Source organism: Cupressus sempervirens, chromosome 11 (assembly GCF_028749045.1).
Source record: "Cupressus sempervirens isolate cs-2001-9-10 chromosome 11, ASM2874904v1, whole genome shotgun sequence".
Classification (NCBI taxonomy): Eukaryota; Viridiplantae; Streptophyta; class Pinopsida; order Cupressales; family Cupressaceae; genus Cupressus; species Cupressus sempervirens.
In genome coordinates, this window is record NC_143128.1 from 783,326,747 (window position 1) to 783,349,994 (window position 23,248).

Consider the following 23,248-nt stretch of genomic DNA (forward strand, 5'->3'; position numbering starts at 1 on the left):
ATACAACTATCCATCTACTTCACTCCTACTTAGCAACTTGAAATGGAACCAACTTTAACAACTTGAAAGGAAATCTAACTAAGTGGGAGTAGAAAACATGCAATAATACCCAATGTTCTTAATCAACATGCAAATCGCAACAATGAAAAAGAGAGCAATTTTGGTGTTATCTTCGCAACAATTTCTCCAACCCCCTTACAAATGAGAGCAAATGGCCTTTTATAGGGGCCAGAAATACAACAAACGATGGAGATCAAAACAAGATCAACGATCCAGATTGGATCCTCAAAACCCTAATTAGTGTTGTCACCCCATCAGCCAATGAGAAGCCGCCACCTCATCAATGGACTAATGAAAAAAGTGCAAAAAGTGGCAACCAATGAGAAGGCACCAAAATGATGGCCAATCAAAAATAGACACTTGTCCTATTCTAGAAGAAAGAGAAATTGCCACTTGGGCTTACATCAAATGATCTTCTAATATAAATCTTCCCTTTTCTTTCTTCTTCATAGCTAAGGCAATGAACTTAGCTAGCCTTTCGTTAATTTCTTCCATAGGAGGACAAGGTGTGTGCTTTGCCCTGAGTTCCGCTGACTTCGCCATGCCACTTGCTGCTTGTAATATCCTTTCGTGACCCTTCTCGTATTCTTTCTCAAATCCAATAAAAGCATTGAGAGAGAAAAGGGTGCCCAAATGCTTCTTCTTGATAGCAACCTTTTCTAGCTCATCCAATCTCGATCCAAGTCTTATCTCATTGATATCCTCTTCTCTGATGTCTTCAAAATAAAGGGCTGCTCCGTTGTAGCTCATCATGGTCGTAATGGAAGTGTCCTGGGCCGTGATGTGCCACTGCCTTTTGTATATCCTTTTATGGTACCGCCATTAGTATTGGTTATTCGCCTCATTTTCGAGAAGAAGGGAGTTTTGGACATCATATCCTCTTTGTCTTTCTTAGTGTTTGCCCGCTTGGGATTCTTACTTGCACTACCATCCTCCATGCTTGTGGCCCTATTACGGGATGGTAGAGTGGTGGACTAGAAGGCAAGAAGAACCAAGAGGAGCAATCCTTAGACTAGAACGAAAGATGGATGTCAACTTAAGGACCCCTTGCAACTCTAGATGATGAAAATTACCTCTACCTATAGCCAAGGGGGATTGTCCTTCCTTTAGTCTGTCCTTCATTCGTATCATGTCCACTGTACCGATATTGGTGTCGGTTATTCTCTTCATTTTCGAGAAGGAAGTTTTGGGTATCATATCCTCTTTGTCTTTCTTAGTGTTTGCCCGCTTGGGATTCTTACTTGCACTACCATCCTCCATGCTCGTCGCTGTATTACGAGATGGTAGAGTGGTGGACCAGAAGGCAAGAAGAACCAAGTGGAGCAATCCTTAGACTAAAACGAAAGATGGATGTCAGCTTAAGCACCCCTTGCAACTCTAGATGATGAAAATTCACCTTAACCAATAATCTTACAGTGACTTTTCGAAACCTAGGATATGACTTTCAAGAATTTCAAATCCCCTTTGCAAATCAGAAATTTATCATGCAATTCACCTCCAAATAAAATTACTTAACCTAGGGCCAAAATCGCAGCCTCTTGCAAAAATCAGAATTTTATCTTCCACAAATTTTGGCTCCCACAAAATTCGGCTTCCACAAATTTCGGCCCCCACAAATTTCACCCTCCACAAAATTCGCCAAGCAAGAAGAGTGCAGATCTGCTCTTGCAAAATCACCAACACCTTGAGAAGGAGAAGTGAGAAGTGAGGAAGAAATGGGAGAGAGGCCTCCTCTTATACTCAACTTTCTTCTTGGACCCTGGGAGAAAGAAAAACAAATAATTAATGCAAAATTATGACCCACAATTAATTACTTAACCAAAATTAATTTTGCCATGATGAAAATTAACTTTCTAAATTGCCAATTAGTTCTAAATTGCAAAAAGAAATTAAATAATGCCTTGAGGGTGTTAAAATTTTCTATTTAATGAGGGTTTAGTAATTAATACGTCATTAAATTTGGATTTTGGCTAACCAAAAGCCATTTTTTCAATATTAAATTACCAATTTCATTAAAAGCAAAAAGTTTTCAAGGCAACTTTAAGCTATTAAAACCAATTTTTTTGCAATTTCTCTCCAAATCGATTTAGCTAAGCAATTTTAGCTTTTTAATACAAATAAAATTATTTCTCTAGAGCTTAAAATCGATTTTGCAATTTTATTTCACCATCACAAAAATTAATCCTTTTCACCAAAAATAATCAAGATTTTCCAAAAGACCAAATTTAACAAAATTTTCATTTTTTGAAAATTATCCAATTTTATACAATTATATCCAAATTTTCAAAAGAAAATGTGTAAGTACAAAATTTACAATTTTATCTTGCCAAGTTGGAATTAACTTTGAAATTTGTTCGGCCTAAGGATAGAATTGGTGGCTCTGGAAAATCAAGTTGAAACCGGGTGAAAATAAATCTAACCCTCTCCCCACTAGCCCTGAAGGTGTCCAAGACGTGAAATCTTCAAATTTGAAACCTCTGGACCGAAAATTGCTAAGGCAATCGAAAAAAAAGGGGGTCCCCAAAATTTTGGGGCAATGGTGTGAAAACCTCACAACAACTACCTTGTCAGGTGGGTATCTTGGAAGCCTCTTGGGACAAACTGTGCTTCCTGCTACTCTAATGTAGGTGAATTTCGGAAATTGGATGAACCAACTCCCAAACTTCTTTATCTTTGCCTCTGCTTCTGATGAAAGTCTCTTAGCAGGTGTCTCTTGCAATACCCTTATTGTCTTCATGGCAAAGGCGTCACAGAATATCTTGTAATCCTTGTTGTTGTGCAAATGAAGCTATGGATAGCATTTGTGCACCAAATATTGCCCCGGTCCCTTGCCAACTTCTCCTAAAGCCCTAAGTCTTGGACTCTTATATAATCTTGCAATTAGGTAAAACAGATAGGATCCCATGTAGAATTGCTTTTGATTTTGTACGGTTCTAAGTTGCAATCCTAGGTTCTCGCTTATGATTATAGCCCAATCAAATCTTCCTTTTCCCTTTTCAATTTCATCAATGAAGAAGTACATCCAGTTTTCAAGTTGCATACCTTGAGCTAGGCCCATGATCCAGCTGAGAAGCGCAGTGAGATCTCCGTATTTTGATTTGAAGTTTGCCGCTGTAAGCTTTGATGACTTAGTTATGCCCTTCTTTCTTTCGTGTAGCCAATCCTACTTCAGATGTGTGAAATAAGCCTCCTAATTATCCTGAAATGATTTAGCTGCTTGATCCATCATTACTACTGTCATGTTCTTGTATTGGGGAATGTTAAATGTTTCTTCGATTGCTTGTCCGCCAATATTGGCCAACACCCTCTTCCCTTCACCAAAGATGATGGATTTACTGATCAGATCAAACCGGGATGTGCATTCCATAACCAATTCCAGATAGGGCAATGTAGGAGGAAAAGCCGCTGCGTGTACAATTCCACTTCTGTATATCGTTTTTGCCAAGGGGGATTGACCTTCCTTTAGTCTGTTCTTTACTTGTATCATGCTTACTGTACTGACATTGGTATCCGCTATTCGCTTCATTTTCGAGAAGAAAGTTGTTTTGGGCATCATATCCTCTTTGTCTTTTTTAGTATTTGTTCCCTTAGGATTATTGCTTGCACTAGCATCCTCCATTTCGTCACCCTATTACGGGATGGTAAAGTGGTGGACAATGAATGCAAGAAGAACCAAGGGAGACAATATCTAGACAAGAACGAAAGAAGGAAGTCAGCTTAAGGACCCCTTTCAACTCTAAATGATTAGAAGTCACCTCTACCAATAGCCGGATCTTTCTTTTGGAAACTAGGATCAGACCTTGAGAATTTCAAATCCTTTGAAAATCAGAATTTTACTTCTTTGGAATTGTCCACCTTTGGCCTCAAAATTAGACGTAATCATGTATTTCTTCTCCAAACTAAAGTTGCCCAGATCTGAAAAAAATACAGTCCCAAATGGAGAAAATCAGACCTCCATCATAAATCGCCTAGGGCATATGAATCAGATCTGCCCTCAAAAAATGTCAAGGATGTAGCATGCTGCCCTCAAACTAATTCGCCCGAGCAAGAAGGTGCTCTCTCTCTCAACAAAAAAATCGCCATATATGGGAGAAATCAGTCTGCCCTAGCAGAAATCACCTAACAATGGAGAAGAAGTCTGCTCTCTCAAAATCTTCTAACAATGAAAATTCTGCCCCAAGAGAAAAATCACCGAAGGAAGGAGAAAATCTGCCTTGCAAAACCGCCAAAACAAGAAGAAAATCTGCTCTTGCAAAATCGCTCACACCATGGAGAGAAAAAAAATGAGAAGTGAGGAGAAAAGAGGAAAGGGGTTTTCTCTTATACCCAACTTGCTACTCCCTCCTAGCTGGCTGATTGGGACCCTGGGAGCAAGAAAAATAATAACTAATGCAAAATTATGGCCCCCAATTAAATGCTTAGCTAAACATTAACTTTGCTAAGATGAAATTTTAAAAAAAAAAATTGCCAATTAGACCAAAATTGCAAATAGAAAGTAAATAATGCCTTGGAGATGCTAAATATTTTCATTTAATGATGATTTAGCAATTAATATGTCATTAAAATCGGATTTTGGCTAGCCAAAAACCATTTTTCAATATTAAATTACCAATTTCATTAAAGGCTTAAAAATTTTCAAGGCAATTTTAATCCATTGAAGCCAATTTTTTGCAATTCCATTTAAATCGTTTTTGCTAAGCAATTTTAGTTTTTTTAACACAAATTTATTTCTCTAAAGTCTAAAATCAATTTTGCAATTTGCTTTCATCATAACAAAAATTAATTTTTGCACCAAAAAAATTTCAAGATTTTCCAAAAAAGTTCAAATCTAACAAAATTTCATTTTTTGAAAATTATCCAAATTTTCAAAAGAAATTGTTTATGTACAAATTTTACAATTTTATCTTGCCAAATGTTGTTTTTGAAAATTTTGTTCGGCCTAAGGATAAAATTGGTCGTTTTGGAAAATCAAGTTGGAACCGGGTGAAAATAAGCTAAACCTCTCCCATTTGACCTGAAGGTGTCCAAGGCTTAAAAATATGAAAAAATCAAATCCAAATTGTTGGACAATCCAAAAATTTGCCAAGACGATTAAAAAAGGGGGTCCCCAAAGTTTTGGGGCGATGGTGTGCGAACCTCACAACAGAGTGTTATGTAGTGTTCATTGATTTTTACATGATTTTCTTCTATAGAATCCTGCTAAAGGAGTATTTGGTGTGACCATTGAGTTGGTTTGGGAAGACAATTTTTGACAATATTTTTGGTATTATTGTAAAGGATTGGGAGTCTATCTGGAATAACAACCAATGTTGGTAGCCAAAGTGTTATGTGTTGTCATTGTCATGCTTGGAAGGGATTCTTTGTGGTGGAAGACAAAGAAGAGTATCATTGCATGCCAAGTATGCTCCAGGAGATGAAACTAGGAGTTGCATGATCTCTTTTCCAGGTTTTTGGGTTTGTAGAACATTTGTGAAAAGTTTCATCTTGTGTGTATTGCAGAGAGGAAACTACAAGTTTCAAGTAATTGCTTGGGAGAAATCAAATGTTTTGAGAAGGAACAAATCAATGAGAGATTGCTGCTTTTTGCGAGAAAGATTGATAAAGAGATAAGTATTTTATGTTTATATTTTGAATAGTAAACCATGTATACTCTAACATTGGTTTATTTCTCTCTATTAACTATTAGTAATCTCTCTAAAATGTATTACAAAAGATGGATCTAAAAGCAACAAGATGAACATTTGGACATTGCTTGCAGTCATGGGGTTGAGTTGGTGACACATAACTTCATTAAGATGAAGAACCTATACAGTTTGTCATTGTGATTTATTTTCTTGAAGAGAAAGAATTCAAGACTCAAAGTCTGCTTGAGCAGCAGAGGGGTAGTGCCAAATCTTTTGTTGAGGATTAGCAAGCTCAAGCTCTTTGTTTGGTCTACATTAGAATCGACTCTATTTCATTATGATAATCAAAGCTGTGAAAATACTGCCTCTATTGAGAGGGAGTCTCATAATTATGATGATCTTTTATGTGGTTAATGAGTTCTTCTTTTTGAGGGAGAAGTTTGAGGTAAAATCCCTTCTTGACGAGTTCTTCTTTGTGAGGGAGATGTTTGAGGTGCAATCCTTTGTTAATGAATTTTTCTCCGTGAGGGAGAAGTTAAGGTGCAATCCCTTGTCAATGCATTCTTCTTTGGAAGAGAAATTTGAGGTGAAAACCCATATTCCACTCTCTAGGAGTAGCTATGGTGGATGTCATGTGAGAGACTCCATGAGTTATCTTATATGTTCCTTCACTCCGTGGGAGAGCCAAGGTGAATGCCATGCTGAGATGACTATACCATGTTGAGAAAATCTGTGTTAAAGTTATGCTGTTGACCTACATGGGTGTGGCCATTGTGTTTTTCATGATAACATGAAATTGACAAATGATATCTCCTTTTTTTTTTTTTTTAAAGAGGGGTAAATGCTTTGACCTGGAGCTATGAACCAGTGAGGACACAAACGAGGGACCTCATCCCCATGAGATTTGAACCTTGATGGCAAGAATAACAACGCAACAACTTAACCATCACAACATGCCACTATTGGCACAAATGATATCTCCTTTGCTAAGAGGGAGTGTTGATGTTTTGTAGTTGTTGGAGATATCCTAATTACTTGTGGATGCTCTTTTGTATACACAAGTTGGAAATATGAAGAGACATGCAACATGCTAAAAGACATGTGTTTGGAAATATGAAGAAAGTTGCGTGGAAAAAGAAAGAGAATTTCGGTAATTTCGGTTATGATATGAGGAGTGTATCAATTCAAGATATATATTGTTGCTTTGTGTGATGTGTGTAGCATCAGCTAGAAGCATTGTATTCAAATTTCAATCCTCTATTATTTAATAAAAGAGATTTTTTTGGTGTGGCTGAGTTTTTCCCTTAAAGTTGGAGGATTTTCGAAGCATAAATTGTCGTGCCTTTATGTGTCTTAGTGTTCTTTATTTTGTTTATTGCTGTTTATCTTTATTTTTGGGCAAACCACTAACAAAAGCAAGGGTGGAGTGCACTCAAAGCTGCCAAAACATAAATTGAACTGAACAAAAACCTTGGGCAATTGACAAATGAAATTATGAAAGGTGTCTTTTTGAAAAGGAGAATAAAAATTTGCGTTGAAATAATTGATTTTCACTTACCTTTTCAAATTTAAAATAAAACAAAAGTAAAAAAATAGATAGCTTTAATCATAAATAAAATAGTCGGTCAAACTATTGAAATATCAACAGTTTGCAAACACTACAAGAACTTTCAAAGTTGTTGAGTGCTTTTTTTTTTCTGGAGAAGTTTTCATGAGTTTAATTTTCGACTTCTTATAGATGCAAAAAATGTCAGTAAAACTGTTGCTGCAGGTAAAATGCTGGTCAAAATGTGTATTTTTACATGTTTTTCCAATAAAACCATGCATTCTCTCTTTTGACATATCAATTTTAATTTAAAATATTTGTAATGGTATTTTAGAAAAATAATAGTTTTCTTTAAGAGATTTGAATTTTGATTACTTTTTGAGATGCTAAAGTCTTTGCAGAGTTTTTGCCAATTTGAAATTTTGGGCATGCTGAGTCTCTACAAACTATGGACATAGCCATGGGCTTGAGGTATTTAGTAAATAACTTTGTTTTCATTAAGCTTTTTGAAAGCTTCAAATGATCAAAATGGCTCATAAAATATAATTAAATAATTAAATTGTATAGATTAAAGAAGTTCTTAAAATTATTATAATTTATGTGCCCATGTGTTTATGCAGTAAATAAAATAGCTTTGTAAAGTACAATAAATAAAAATTGGGTAAATAAAATAGATCCATGTCAATTATATCTATCTATTTACCTATTTATGTTTTCCATTTGTGTGCATAAGTAATTTAGATAGGTCTATAAGTAATATAAATTTTATATAGATAATACAATTTATATTATTTCTGCGCTATTGAAATAGCCATTTTCTTAAATAATTCGTTTGGATTTAGCTTCCTGAAAACTATAAAAATCTACTATGAAACACCAAAATTTATGGGTTCATCTGTGTGTTGTAAATAAAATAGTTAAGCTAAAATAAAATACCTCTATAGTAAATCAAATAAAAGAACTCTGAAGTCTAAACGAAAAGTTAAAATCCATATATCCATGTTTGTATGCAGCAAATAAAACAGTTTTATATAAAGTAGCTTTATGTCATTTTTATCTATCTATTAACCAATTTATGTGTCCATGTGTGTTTATATAGTAGTTCAAATTTTAAATTTAATATTGGTATAGAAAAATAAAATAGCTCTTCAAGAAAAGTTGAAGTAAATTAGCGTAGATATTCTAAATAAATCTATTTAAAAGATGCTAGAGAGATTAATCTTTAGGCTTTGATGTTAAATTTGTTATTTAGGATAGATAGGTTCCATAAGACTAATATCTCAGTATCTTTTAGATAGATGTATTCAATGTCTCAGCTAGTCTGTACCGATGTGTTGGCTCTAACTTCTAGACGCACGCTTTCGGGACAAATCAAATCATAAGCTGAATTGTTATCTTTATATTGAAGATTCAATTTGATAGGTATTTGCGCTTGCTTGTTAAATTTGATCCCAATGATGATCAGGGAATGATGAAAGCAATAAAGAGTTGGCAGGCTGGATGAAGCTAACATGTGTGTGAAAGTACAGAGGTCATAATGTGCATCATGTAGAAGGATCTGGATGCCTTAGGACATAGCTAGAAAAACAGGCAATGTGCTGGTAACGGCTCATTTGCAGTGCAGAGATAACCAAAGTGCAGGAATGACTAGGGCAACTAAATGGAGGCAATTTTTTCTCTCAAGACATTCTGAACTCAGAGGCTTTTCAGTGGAAAATTTTCAAGACAGAGGATGAAAGGCATCTTTTGATTTAAGTACACCAGGTTCTTGCAGACTATGGAGTTGTTAGTGGGTGCTGAGTTTTTTGAGATGGTCTGTAGTTATGACTTGGGCTCATTTGCAGTGCAGAGATAGCCAAAGTGCAGGAATGACTAGGGCAACTAAATGGAGGCAATTTTTTCTCTCAAGACATTCTGAACTCAGAGGCTTTTCAGAGGAAAAATTTCAAGACAGAGGATGAAAGGCATCTTTTGATTTAAGGACACCAGGTTCTTGCAGATTATGGAGTTGTTACTGGGTGCTGAGTTTTTTGAGATGGTCTGTAGTTATGACTTGGGCTCTGCAACTGGGTAGCAGAGAGGAAGCAATGAGCCATGAGGGCTGTGTTAAGGCAAAGTGGATGGGGGGTATGGTCCTGATGCTGTCATACACATAATTGGGGGTTGGCTTTTTGGTTGCTAAAGAAGGGTGGTGATTTCTTATTGATTCGAGAGAATCCTACCAACCATTCCTAGTGTGGAGCATGACAAGAGAAAGGAACATCTCAGCAGCTTGGGTTGCATGGAATTTGCTGAAGGATTATGTTAGGGAAAAGGAAATGGAGGAGGCAGAGCAGGCCCAGAAGAGGGCTTTAGGAAAAAGAAGTGCAAGGAAGTCCATTGGCACTTGGCCCATGCTGCAGCAAGGTGGAAAGCGCAAGGCCAAGGGATGGATATTTGTCCTGGAGGGTTCTACCATGGCAGCTGAAATCAGAAAAACCAAGGCGGTGAAGGCCCAGTATTCTGAGGAAAGTGGTTTTGTGTAAGGTGTTTAATTTGGTGTATGATCTGAGATGACAATGTATAGACTGCTAATAGTCCTATCTCATATGTTTGTATTCGAATCTAACTGAACTGTCCAAATTTTGTATATTGGACCTTTGGAGTGATAGTATATGCTGTTAATGGCATATCTGTTCAAGTAGGGTAGACATGTCTGTGTAGCTTTCTCAGAAAGTGTAGGGGTAGATGAAATGGTATAGTTGCTGCTGTCATAGGGAGTTCCTTTCAAAGTATGAACTATGAATGAAATTAGACTTTCTTATCTATAAAAATAGTATAATTACTGATAAAAAAATCTTTCAGTCTTTGTTACTTTAGTTGTTTATGTAATGTCCCCTTTTTGGCTAACTTTGGAAATAGGGACAAAAACCTTGCAAACTCAATTGCAAGAGGCTAATTTCTTTATAGACTAAATTAATACTGTGATTAATACTTCTTATGAGTGCTTTGAGTAGCTAAATCACTGCTATTTCTAATAAGATAGGTAAATTATGTAAGTTAATTAAGTGTATATATGTTAATATTGATAATAATCTAAATCAATATATTCATTATATATGTACAACCTGCCAATGTAATAAGAATCACTGTAGTAAGCAGATATATAGTTCGGCCTTCTCTGATATGACAATAGAACTATACAATGAATTTTCTTACAATGCTATGTCTGATATATTGGTTTAATAAAGCAAAGATGATTTGGTGATATGCCTGATATGTCAATATGCTTGAACAATCACAAGGTGCTGCTATATCTGATATAACCATCTGTGTGTGCAACAAAAGATTGTGATATTGCTTAGAGCGATGAAGTTTCCATGTCTAATCTGAATATATATTCTTGCAACAATAATGGTGGCATCTCTGATGCATATTTAGATGCCTGCAACCGGATTCATCAACAAGGCAAGTGCTCAATCTGAGTAGATCTGAATAGGATGAATTAGAATAAATAAAAGTCTGAATGATGTTGAATGAGTGGATGGGAATGCCTCGTTATACTTTGAGTTTGAAAGGATGAGTTAGGTGGTGAAGAACATGTCTCATGTCCTTTTGGAATCAGCGTTCTTCATAATTAATCATACCTCTTGAATAATACCCAGTGCACTCTTCTCACTATTGAAATCCCATCAATTAACCTCCTTACTAATCGCTGCCTCTATGACATTAGGCAAATGGTGTAGTCATAAGCCAACTGTGTTTAATAAAAAAGTTTGTTCATTAGCCTATTTTTTTTTGTCTTATGGTATTGCTATGCTTTGGACAGTAGTAACAATGTTTTGATCAGCACATTATTAACTGTTATGAATTAGACTGTACCTCAAGACAATCCGATTTGTTATATGGTTTGCTATTCTCTAACATCGATGACTAATGATTGAATCAGTCAATTCAATAATTATTATTACTCTCTTTGCTTATCCTAATTGATACTTGACTTGATAGATAGAGTAATAAATAGCTTACATTCTTTGAGCTATTTTATTATTGATTTGGATGGTTGCTATTGATTAATCGTTTCAATCATTTGATGACTGCCTTGATCTCTAATCAGAATGCATTCCCTTCTTCATTCAATTGTTTCTCTTAATGATATTGATTTTCCATCTCTTAACTAACAGGAGAATCATCATAGGGTCAATCCTTTAGCTTCACTGTTTTTGCTTATCCATCCATCCTTTCTTATTCTCCTCATCGAGTCCTACTGATCTCTTTAAGGCTGTCGTTTAATTGCACCACGTACTTTGGTGTTTGTGTCAACATTATCTTTTAGTTAATAAATACATATATCTCCTTCCAATAAATATAATCACCAGTTAGCACTTGAGATATGCCTTAGTCTCTATTCATCAATCTCTGCCTTTTGTAAATGTCAATCTTTAAGGTCCTGAATTGCGTACACTACAGTATACCAACTCAATCTTGACATGAACTTACAGAGATATTCATTAGTCCATCATTCTTCAATTATGTTGAAATATCTTGCTTCTAATAAATTAGATTAGATAAAATTCAGTGGGCCAAAAGCTTGTAGGCCATTCTGGTAACTTGTAGGTGCAATGCAACAAACTGGGAACAGGCAGTATCCAGTGATCCACTTCAGAATTGAGTAGTCAAAATGAGAAAATGTTGTAGTTTGGATATTTTGACTTGAAATGAATGAATGAATGATTTTAATGACATCCACAAGACTGAACAGTCCAAGGAACCAGGGAATGACATCCATAAACAATCTTCATATTCCTTTTGATGTCAGATTTTCTGCTATAGATCTTGACTAAAAGAGTACCAGTCCAGTTGATCTTATGTTTATCAATTAAATGGTGCATGTTGTCAACCTTCAAGCTGTATTCGTATTGGGTGCAAACATCCTCATGAGCAGTGTGTTCCATGATAACGTGCCATTCTGTCTCCACTATACCCTTATTGCAGATGTTGCGAGTTGTCTCTTCCCAGGCTTCCTTGGACCTCTTCCACCTACTTGTCTCACACCTGAGATGATGCGATACAATGAATTGTATAAATGTCATCTTCATGAATTTTGAAGCTTGATTTGAACTATTCCTAAGAAGATTTGTCACCAGATTTAAGCATTTAGCTTTAGCTTTAGGTTTATGTTTAATAATGAAAATTTTGATGTTTGAAACAATCAGACAAAATTTATGTAAAATTTGGGTCGACATTAAATTTTATTCCATGGAAGACCAAGTACCATATTTAACAGCACAGAAATATAAAATTTTCTTGTCTGAGTTTATGTCAGCTTTGACTTATTTATTTGTATTTAAATATTGAACTGTAACACTTGAATTGTCTCATTCCTGTTTTATTGCAGATTAAAAAGATTGATTTTTCAGCTGTGTCATGCCTTTTCACTGTTCTTGTTTTGCGAGTTGAGCCGAAGGTACCATGATTAAATAAGATATGTTGTGGTGGACCTTATGAAGGTTTTCTTCATAGAGTCTATGTGCTAGCACCTTCATAGAAAAGGCAGAAGGTTATCAAGTGAAGTAAATTTAAAAGGGATGTTTTCATTGCTATATGGACTATGGAAGTACCTCTTCAGCAAGACAGAGTTTCATGTCCTTATTCTTGGCATTGACAAAGCTGGGAAAACTGTAATTTTTCTTTCTTTCGGACTAAATTCAAATTCCTTTTAATTCTGTTTTTTATTGTAATTAATGGAATGATATAAATCTGTTTCAAATTAAGTGCTTGTTGTTTTGAGTTTTGTTGATACTGATGATGATAATAAAAGGAGAGCTGCTCTTCTCATCAGAAATCACTCTCTACAATGCTAGGGCATTGGATAAGGCTGTGTATTCATTTGTCTTTCAATGGTAGTCTGAAAGCAGTTATGTTTATTTCTTGATAACAGACATTACTAGAAAAGCTGAAAACTATGTTTTCAGATTCATCAGGACTTCCACCTGATCGAATTGTACCAACAGTGGGGCTCAACATAGGGCGTGCAGAGGCTTTCAAATCAAAGCTTGTCTTTTGGGACCTGGGAGGACAGGTATGTATGATGTGCGCCAGCATCCACCTATAAGATAACATGGTTGTCTGTGATACTTGACAAAAAATGTGTCTAAAGAAGTTCTTTTTTTGGCTGTGCTCCTAATCTTCATCAGAAGTTAAATCTTCTAATAAGAAGATTGGAGATTGATATCTCATAATTGGTAGGGTATATGTTTCTGTTTGAAATCATATTGGTGCACAATAAAGTGATGTAATCATGTGTCATGTTTGTTGTCTTCTTTTCTGGGTCTTCAGAAGAAAGTGGTAATTGTCTCCCGACATTACATATGAGACATTTAAATTTTCTCTAATTTTATTTATTGCTGTATCATTTTATTGTCACACTTACATGATGTCTATATATAAGTTTTGTTTTGCAAAAATGAAACTCTACTAATTGCATTTAGCTATGTTCTACCTTTGTGAAACTCTAATATTTAAATATATGCATCTGTTGTAGCAACATGTCAAGTAGTGTTAGTGTCTTTGGCTTGGCAGATTGGTTTACGCACAATATGGGAAAAATACTATGAGGAGGCACATGCTGTAATATATGTTGTTGATGCGGCTTGCCAGTCACGCTTTGAAGACACAAAGTCTGCCTTAGGTGAGTAATGCTATTATAAATTTTTTAAATCTGATTTTTTGTTTATATTCCAATTATAGCTTATTGGTGAGTCCTTTATTGGACACATCATGGAGATTGCATGTTTTTGCACACTTTAAGAATCATACTTCAGCTTACGTGTGATTTTCAACTGTGTTCTTCAAACCAAGCAGAAAAGATTTTGAGGCATGAAGATCTCCAAGGTGCTCCAATATTAATCTATGCAAATAAGCAGGTGTGTGAGATATTACAAGCTGTATTTTTCTTTTCAATTTTTGTGTCCAAGTTATAAGTCGAGTTCAAAATTAGTTATCTATTCTTCTATCCATTTTCTTTGAAATATGATTTTCTTAGATCAGGAATGTTACATATGACTTGCAACTTCCCAGTTAGGCTTTACAAAGGGGCATTGCCAAAATTATTCCAAAGTTAACACAGAAATGATAGATGCCATGGTCAAGGAGTTTATGATTACAGAAGAATGAAAGAACAAGAAGAATGGAAGTATAGTCATAATTGGGAGTTCGATTAGGTCCTCTTTATCCTGACTGCAGAAGAATCATTTTAGGGAAGAAAATAAAATAAAAAAGTACCAATAGTTGGACTATAACATGATAACATATAATTATAAAGAAAACATGTGCAAAGTTAAGCAGAAAGGTGCAATAAATCCTGCATAGGAAAAACCAATTGAAAGGGCGAAAGAGTTTCAGATGTAAAGGAAAACCAGAAAAAAATGAATTTAACGAATAAGGAGGGCTTAGTTTGGTCAGATCACCTAAACCTTGAATGAGATGGGACAGGTGTGTTAGTAGAAGAAATAGCAGAATTATCAGAAACTGTGGAAAAAAAGGTTGGAAATGTAATGAAATCAAGATCAACATTATGATGTGCTTCACAAGTGCAAGTCACTATTAGCTGTAAGAAATAAAGTAGAATTGGAGAATCGGTAATTCTCAGTTGATAATGGGGAAAACATCAAGGAAGAAAGAGTCATTATCATAGGAAAAAAATAAAAAGGAAGAAATAACTTTAAGCCTTGAAATACATTCAGTGGATAGTTACATTTAGGAATTGTCTGTAAATGCAATTGTTTGAGAATTTATTGGATAGCTGTCATTTTAAGCCTAGATGAATGAGTGCGAGAAAATTGGGGCATCGGCCTCTCCATCAAAATTTCCGAAAAGGATTCTTTATAACAGAATTTTCTAATGAAGAAGAGAGTGTCAATATTTGAAAAAGGGTTTGTGCATGTTGGAAGGTAAGGTACAAGACATTTTGCACTATAATGGATTACAATTTTTGAATCCACTTATCTGCACAATTGTGGAGCTCCAGGTATGAATCTGATTGTATAATTTACCTAAAGAAATATCAGACTCTTAAAATGTTGAAGATTTGAAACAAGTTAGAAATCAGTGTGGGCAGTTTCTCTGTATTGATGGCGAGGCCATCAAAAATGATTCCAGAAGTTATGCTTACATTTGTGTTGGGAAAAATGATGAACTACAAATTCAAATCATGATTGAAAAAGAGCATGGCATATGGAAAAAAAATGTGGAACAAAAGATTTTCAATAGATTTTGTTGTGATACAAATAAATTTCATCTGACATCAGAATGCACAAAACCCCCAAACAAAACAATCCAGAATTGGATAGAAAAGTGAAGATTGATGTACCAGAGGCTTTTAAGAAAAGATTTGAAACTATTTGACTTAAATGAGGTAGATTCCAAAGTCTCGACACTTCCCCAAGTTTACGGATGACAAATGGATCTCCTCTTGAAAAGGATGTTGATTCACTCAGGGCAGTATGCATGAGCATCAAGAAGGAAAACTAAATATACACATAATTAAAGTCTATGGAAGAAACCACAATTGAAATGTCTTGAGATTATTCTAGTTTCAAATAATAGTAGTAAAGGATAGGAAGGAAGATTTGTGGCTGCAGCTTGTGCATTGAGAGTCTTGGTCTTCCTCATGTCCCTATGTGCCGTTAAAGTGGAATTAATTAATCAAGACCAACAGTGGCAGGTAAAACTAAACTTTTTTGGGAGGAAGTATAAAAGTTTTAAAATTGTTGTGAGGATGGGAAGGAAGATTTGTGGCTGGAGGCTTCCTATGGTGTGTTGTTAAAATGGAACCAATTAATCAAGTTCAAACACTGACAAGTTTGTGAAACTATTGGTCCTATTTGAAAATTGAAATTTATCTTTTTAATACATACGGTTTTCTTGGATCCAGGGACAAATTCAGAACATAGGAGTGAATCTCCTACATGGTAATGTTTTTACATAGTGATTTGATTCTTTTTGGGGAGATTTCAATGCATTATCATCCCAATCAAAGGAGGGAGCGGTGGCGAAAATTTCACAATCTCAAATAGAATTTCAAGACATTGTCCATAAAAATCAGCCTGATTGAGATGCCATACCAAACGAGGGCCAATATTACTTAAACTAATAGAATGACAGGTCTTAACAATATTGAACAATGGATCAACTAATTTCTATGCAATGATGCAGTCGTAATTCTCCCTATGTGATTGAAACAATCATAATGTCAATCACTGGTTTTGATCACTATTCAGTATCCTCTTTGGCCATTACCGAGGATAAGGTCCCAATGAGATGTCTGTTCAAGTTTGAAAGAAATGTGGTTTCAAGAAGAAAACAAGTATGGAATTGATTGAATCATGGTAGGGTGCAACCATAGTTGAAAACTCGACATGGCAATAACTCAGCTGGCCCATAATTTTTAAAAACTCAGGGTTTGATAAGAACTCAAGGAAGAATAGCTCGTAGAAAACTTTGAGAAGGCATTGAATTCGGGATTTTTTGAATGAATGGTGGGGAGAATGTGGAGAAGCGTTGGCTGCCGGCTAGGCTAGGGTTTTTCGCCTAGCCTGTTCTTGGTGTTTGATCTTTACTATTTTTCTGTTCTGTTTGGATTGCTAGCTACTGGACATAATTTGCGTCGGTGTTTTTGGAAATCTTCTGCAGTCAATTTTGGATTGGGGTTTTATTGTTTGCATGGCAGGGCCTGGGATTTCTTCTCCATTGGTGAGAACAGATGGTTGTTCTCCAACTATGCATGCAATGCGATCTGAATCGTTTTATTCAGGGGAGAGCTCCAAGCTGAAAAAAGTTAATGGTTGTTTTCCGCGTAGCCATGATCGCCCTGTTCTGGTTATTCCTCCAACAGTTGTAATGGAGGACATTGATTATTGGACCAAGCATGCTTTGATATGCAAATTTCTTGGCATCCGGATTTCCCTATCCGCTCTTGAGGCATGGATCCGCCGCTCATGGCAGGTGGAAGGCGATATGGAGATTATGTTGGCAGGGAATAGTTATTTTTTTGTTGTATTCTCTTGCATGTTTGATCGGGATCGTGTTTTTGAAGGAGGCCCTTATTTCTACAACCATGTGGGGTTATTTGTCAAACCTTGGCATTTAGGTTTTAATTCTGCTGAGGATCTCCCTTCAACAGTGCCAGTTTGGGTTCGCTTGCCTCGTTTTCCCTTGGAATTTTGGTGTGAAGACATCCTTCGACAAATTGCTGCTTTGTTGGGGAAGCCGGCTGCGATCGCACATCAATCCCTCGATAAAAAGGTTATTTCTTATGCTAGAATTTGTGTTGAAATTAATTTGAATAACCCATTACCAGATTCTTTGGAAATTTGTATGGGGGATTCTTCTTGGGTGCAGCAGTCAGATTATGAATCCCTCCCTTTCCGTTGCCGGATTTGTCATGAGTATGGTCATTTATAGCGTCGGTGCCCCCGTAACTCGAGTTTCAAAGGAGTGGATGGTTCTACAGCTGGCAATGCTGGTGGTTTGGCAGATACTACAGGGAAAGGACAATCTCAAATGGCTAATACTACCAAGGGGATGAATCCGCAAGATGCTACAGGTAAGGGTAAGGCTCAAATGCAGGATAAGGATGGATTTACCCTTGTTCGCCCTCGAGCTAAGGGACGTGGTCAAAAGAGGCCTTTGAAAGAAAGATTATTTGATTAAGGTTTTAACCACTTTGAGGTGCTGGATAGTATGGTTCTAGAGGAGGGTATTCCTCCTCCTATCTCTTCTGATCCAGTTTGCCCAGATGAGAGATCTGTTCCTAATGATGCTTGTGGGGCATCCCAAGTTGTAGTATATCAGAACTGTGAGGTCCCTGTAGCTCCTGAGACAGAGGCTCTGGTGACTCCTGCAGTGTTGGAGGATAATGATGTTGTTTTAGTTGACTTGGTTAAGGATGTGCTACCATCAGGTAAGGGCAAGGGTTCTCCTCACCCCTTGGGGTTGTTGCCTCGACCCTTTAAGCGGGCTTCTTCTACTCCCCCTCTAAGGAGTGGGCGCAAAACAGACCAAGAGAAGATTAAACTCACAGGAGATATATTGATTGAGTCTGGTTCAGTGAAACCTTTGGATTCTCATTTTCCCAATTCTACCCAATGATGATTATTCTCTCATGGAATGTAAGGGGGTTGAATAGCATCCCTAGACAAAAGGCTATTCATAACTTGGTGGTTGATCATAGTCCTAATGTTTTTTGTATCCAAGAGACTAAGCTCTCTGTGGAGTCTATGGTCCAACATGCCTCTAGTATTTGGTCTCGTGGCCAATGCCAGTGTGTTAGGGCAACAGTCAGTGCGGGTGGTTTAGCTATATTTTGGGATCCTCAAAAAATTTCTCCTCTTGGCTGGATGTCTTCTCGCTCAGCTCTCTCTATGCCAGCTTCTGCTCTAGACTCAGGAGAGGTAATCATGGTTACCAATGTGTATGCACCTGTTGATCTTGTGGGAAAGGAGGAACTTTGGGAACATATTCAATATGTTAGAAATTGTCATCCTTATCATCCTTGGGTGTTAGCAGGGGACTTCAATTCAGTTTTAAGTCTGGAGGAGAAGCATGGTGGTTTGGCTAGATTGGGGCCTTCTTCTGCTCTTCTTCGGCAACACATATCTCTTTTGCATCTCTCTGATGTTAAGCCTTCTAATGGTCTCTATACCTGGAATAATCGCAGGACTGGTGTTGCTGCTATCTCAGAACGTCTGGATAGATTTCTTGTTTCTTGCTTCTGGGTTAGTGACACCCTTACTATCTCTTCAGAAATCCTTGATTGGAGGGGTTCAGATCATTGGCCAATCAAATTTTCCGCTATAGGGGCTTATGTTCCGAAGCATCCTCCTTTTAAGTTCCAGTTGATGTGGCTTTGTGACTCCTCTCTTCATGATTTTGTTTTTTGTTGGTGGAAAGATGGTGCTCCTGCATATGGTACTACCATGTTCTCATTTTCTAAAAGGCTTCAATATGTTAAAAGGCAACTCAAGATATGGAATAGGGAATGCTTTGGGAACCTTCACTTTATGAAGAGGCTTGCTCAAGAAGATGTTGATGTCATCACAAGGGAGATTAGAGATCGAGGTTTCTCAGAGGATCTTGGCAAGGCTGAATCCCTTGCTTCTAGAGCTCTAGAAGAATGGGAACTTCGAGAGGAAATTTTTTGGAAGCAAAAGGCTAGAGTTGATTGGCTCTAGGAAGGTGATCGAAACACTGCCTTTTTCCATAAAACAGTGCAATCTCGCTGGAATCAGAGCACTATCTCTTCTTTGGTTAATTCTCAAGGTATCCAACTGAATTCCTTGCCAGCTTTGTTCCAGGAGGCTATTTGGTACTTCTCTACCCTCTTCTCTGAGGACTCTCCTCCTGCTGATAATGAAGAAAATCTTATTTTGTCCTGTATTCCTTCCCTTATCACTCAGGAAATGAATGATTATCTCATGTGTCCTATTTCTTTGGAAGAGCTGGAGGAGGTGGTCTTTGGCATGCCTAAGGGGAAGGCTCCTGGTCCTGATGGCTTTCCAGTTGAATTCTTTCAGGAATTTCGGGACATCATTAATCATGATTTGTTGGAGTTGGTTAAAGAATCCTATGCTAGCAAGCAGATGCTTCGAGCTTTGAACTCTACATTCTTGACTCTTATTCCTAAGAGAGAGGGTGCTAATCAATTGGAGTTTTTTAGACCAATTGCCATATGTAATGTGGTTTACAAAGTTATTACTAAGTTGATTGTTGAGAGACTGAAAAGGTGGCTTCCCATTATTATCTCAGAAGAACAAGGTGGTTTTTTTGTTGGCAGACAAATTTTGGATGGGGTGGTTATTGCTACTGAGGCTATTCACTCTATGGCTACTTCAAGGGAGAGAGCCATGTTTATTAAGTTGGATATGGCTAAGGCCTACGATAGAGTTAAATGGAGCTTCCTAAGGAGTATTCTTCTTTCTTTTGGATTTAGCTCTGACTGGGTGAGTTGGATTATGAGTTGTGTTACTTCTGCCTCTTTTTCTGTTCTTATTAATGGTCAACCTTCTCAACTATTTGGTGCTTCTAGAGGCCTCCGCCAGGGTGACCCTCTCTCCCCATATCTATTCATCATCATGGCTGAAGGCTTGGGCAGATTCATTAAGCATCAGGTGTCCCAGAATTCTATTCAAGGCTGGCGGTGGGGTAATGGCTTACCTTCTCTTTCCCATCTTCAATTTGTTGATGATTCTGCTCTTGCTGGTCTTGCTAGGATCAAGGAAGCTGAAGCCTTTCGACATGCTTTGGACGTTTATTTGGCAGCTTCAGGCCAGAAAGTTAATGAGCACAAATCTTCCATTTACTTTTTTAACACTCCTGATTCTATTCAGCATAGGATTGTTGGTATCCTACGGTTTCAGATAGGATCACTTCCTTTGACTTATCTTGGCATTCCTATCGCTGTTTCCAGGCAACCACGTCTCTTCTGGCAAAATTTGATTACCAAGCTTCAGGATAAGGTAAATCATTGGACTCATAGATGGCTTTCTGCTGCTGCCCGGGTTACTGTTCTTCAAGCTGTTATCCAAGCTCTTCCTACTTATCGCAGCATGGTTCACGCTGCACCTATTTACTTTCTCAAGGAGTTTGATGCTCTTTCTCGACAATTCCTTTGGAGTGGTAATTTGCGTAGTACTAAATGGAGCTTGGTTAATTGGGTAACTGTTTGTAGGCCTAAAAAGGAGGGTGGTCTTGGTCTTCGATCTGCTCTATTGAGCAGTCAAGCTTTGGCTGCTAAACTGCTAAACTTTATTGGCGATGGTGCTCTGGACAACATCAACTTTGGGCTCGTATTATCACTCATAAATATTTTCATGGTGCTGATCCTTGCTCTGTTTTTGCACTTCCTCTTGAAGGTCGTGGCTCAATGGTTTGGCATACTTTGAAGATAGATGCAATGTTGGTGAAGAGGGGTCTGTTCTGGATATGTAAAGGAGGTTCTCAGGCTTTGTTTTGGTCGGATGCTTGGGATGGATTCCCTTCCATTTTATCCATATACCCTCATCTTCAGTCTCTTTGTGACTCTTTTCTTGCCGCTAGATGGGATAAAGTGGCTCATTACAAGACTCCTTATCAATTGGGACCTGTTGTTGGTTACAGATGGAAGCATTCTTCTGATTGGCCTCCTGGAGGTACAGACATGGATCGTCAGGAGCTTTCTCAAATTCTGGCCTCTAGAGAGTGTTCTTCTTTGCTTGGTCCAGATGTTTTGGCTTGGGGCGGTACCTTGTCTGGTAAATATCATGTCTCTACTAGGTATTAGGAGATAACTAGACAATTATTTGGGGATGCTGAGGTCCCTTGGTGGAAGCAAGTTTGGAATAAAGTTTCTTGGTCAAAGTGCAATTTTTTCATGTGGCTAGTGGCTCACAACCGTTGTCTTACCTGGGATAATCTTTGTAAACGTGGATTTCAGGGCCCCTCTTATTGTGTTTTGTGTGGTAATGGAGAGGAGTCTATCTCCCATCTGTTCTTCCATTGCTCCTATTCTACTCAGATATGGCACCTTTGGTGGAGCGCTTGGGGTTGCTCTTGTCGGCATGCTTCCTCTTTGCCTGAGTTTTGGGCCCGCTTGGGTACTGCTCCCTCCAAGTCTTCTTTTCTCCATGCTGCTTGGATTGCTGGCCCATCTTTCATGCTTTGGCATATCTGGTTGGAGAGGAATCGTCGCATATTCCAAGATGTTCGGCTTGGTGTTTTGCATCTTTGGTGGAAAATATCACATTCTCTTCAGGAAACTATTCTTGTGAAGTGTGAGCTTGATGGGGGTATGGATCCGGTTGATCTTGCTATCTGTAATCGCCTCAATTTTCATCTGCAGGATGGGGCTGCAGCTCATAGGTTTCCTTCTATGTCTAGGCAGCTTCACCATCAGAGGAAGGGTCGGGTTAACCGAGATGGGCACTGGACTCCTCCTCCCTGTGGAGTTCTGAAAATTAACACTGATGGTTCTTCCCTTGGGAATCCTGGTCCGGCTGGTATTGGCGAAGTGGCTCGTTGTAGTTCTGGGGATGTTAAATTTTTCTTCTCAGTTCATAAGGGTGATTATACTAACAATCTCATGGAAGCTCAGGCTATTTTATATGCTGTGGAACAGTGTTGCTTGCGGGGATGGAGTAAGATTATCTGTGAGTCTGATTCCCAGGTGGTGATGAACATGCTTTCTTCGCAAGAGCTTGAGGATGTTAGTTGGCAGCTGGCCACTATTGTTAAGCAGATTCTTTTCTTCTCTTCCTCTTTTCAGTTCATTAGGTTCACGTATATTCCTCGTGAATGGAATAGAACTGCTGATTGTTTAGCCAAATGGGCATCTAGTCATGATCCGGGTTGGAATATTAGGGATAGGAGGCAACTGTCCTTTGAGATGGTGTAAGAATTTGATGATCTTGTTGCTCAGGATTGAGCTCCTTGTTGAGCTCTCCTTGTTGTATTTTTTTCTGTCTTAATAAATTTTTACCCCTCATTTTGCCAAAGTTTTAAATATATTTAAATTAAATGATAAATTGTTGAAATATAAAAAAATAATAATAATAAATGATATAATTTACAAATTGTAACACTTATCAATTATACATATTACAAACACTATTATAAAATATAATTAAAAAATAATATTGCTTAATTTATTTTTACAAAAGTAAAATAATAGTAATAATTTAACTACTTTTGCTAAAAAATCAAAGTTTTAAAAAAATTAGAAATTCAAATACAAAAATATAACATATTGAAATTATATTGTTATTAGAATTAATATTGATTAGACATGTTGCGTGAGGTGGAAGATAAAATGATTGAAAAAAAAATCTTATCAACAAATGTGAAAAAGATAAAGTTGTAATTAATGCAAGATGCAAAATGAAGTTAGAAAATATTTGTATTTTTGTGAAAGAAAATTAATTTTCTTCCCCACCAAAAATAGTATGGACCACTAGAATGGATGAAAAATGTGATTTATAAAATAATAAAAATTTGAAAATGATAT

General features: G+C 37.0%; 1 protein-coding gene across 7 annotated transcripts in view; it reads left to right on the top strand.

The window, feature by feature from the left end:
- GB1 (GTP-binding protein 1) overlaps positions 1–23,248 on the top strand; it is a 51,170-nt gene that overhangs the window by 15,192 nt on the left and 12,730 nt on the right. For 2 of the 7 annotated variants that reach the window (XR_016359232.1, XM_089811798.1), the window contains exons 2-6: positions 7,632–7,701; positions 12,608–12,890; positions 13,151–13,291; positions 13,792–13,900; positions 14,074–14,135. Coding sequence is in view for 4 of the 7 variants with exons in the window: in XM_089811798.1 (XP_089667924.1) it covers positions 12,798–12,890; positions 13,151–13,291; positions 13,792–13,900; positions 14,074–14,135 (405 nt within the window). In the remaining 3 variants the exon portion in view is untranslated. Of the gene's footprint in view, positions 1–7,631; positions 7,702–8,695; positions 12,891–13,150; positions 13,292–13,791; positions 13,901–14,073; positions 14,143–23,248 lie in introns of all 7 variants that reach the window. The other 5 variants (XR_016359231.1, XM_089811797.1, XR_016359229.1 and 2 more) reach the window with 3 other exon arrangements.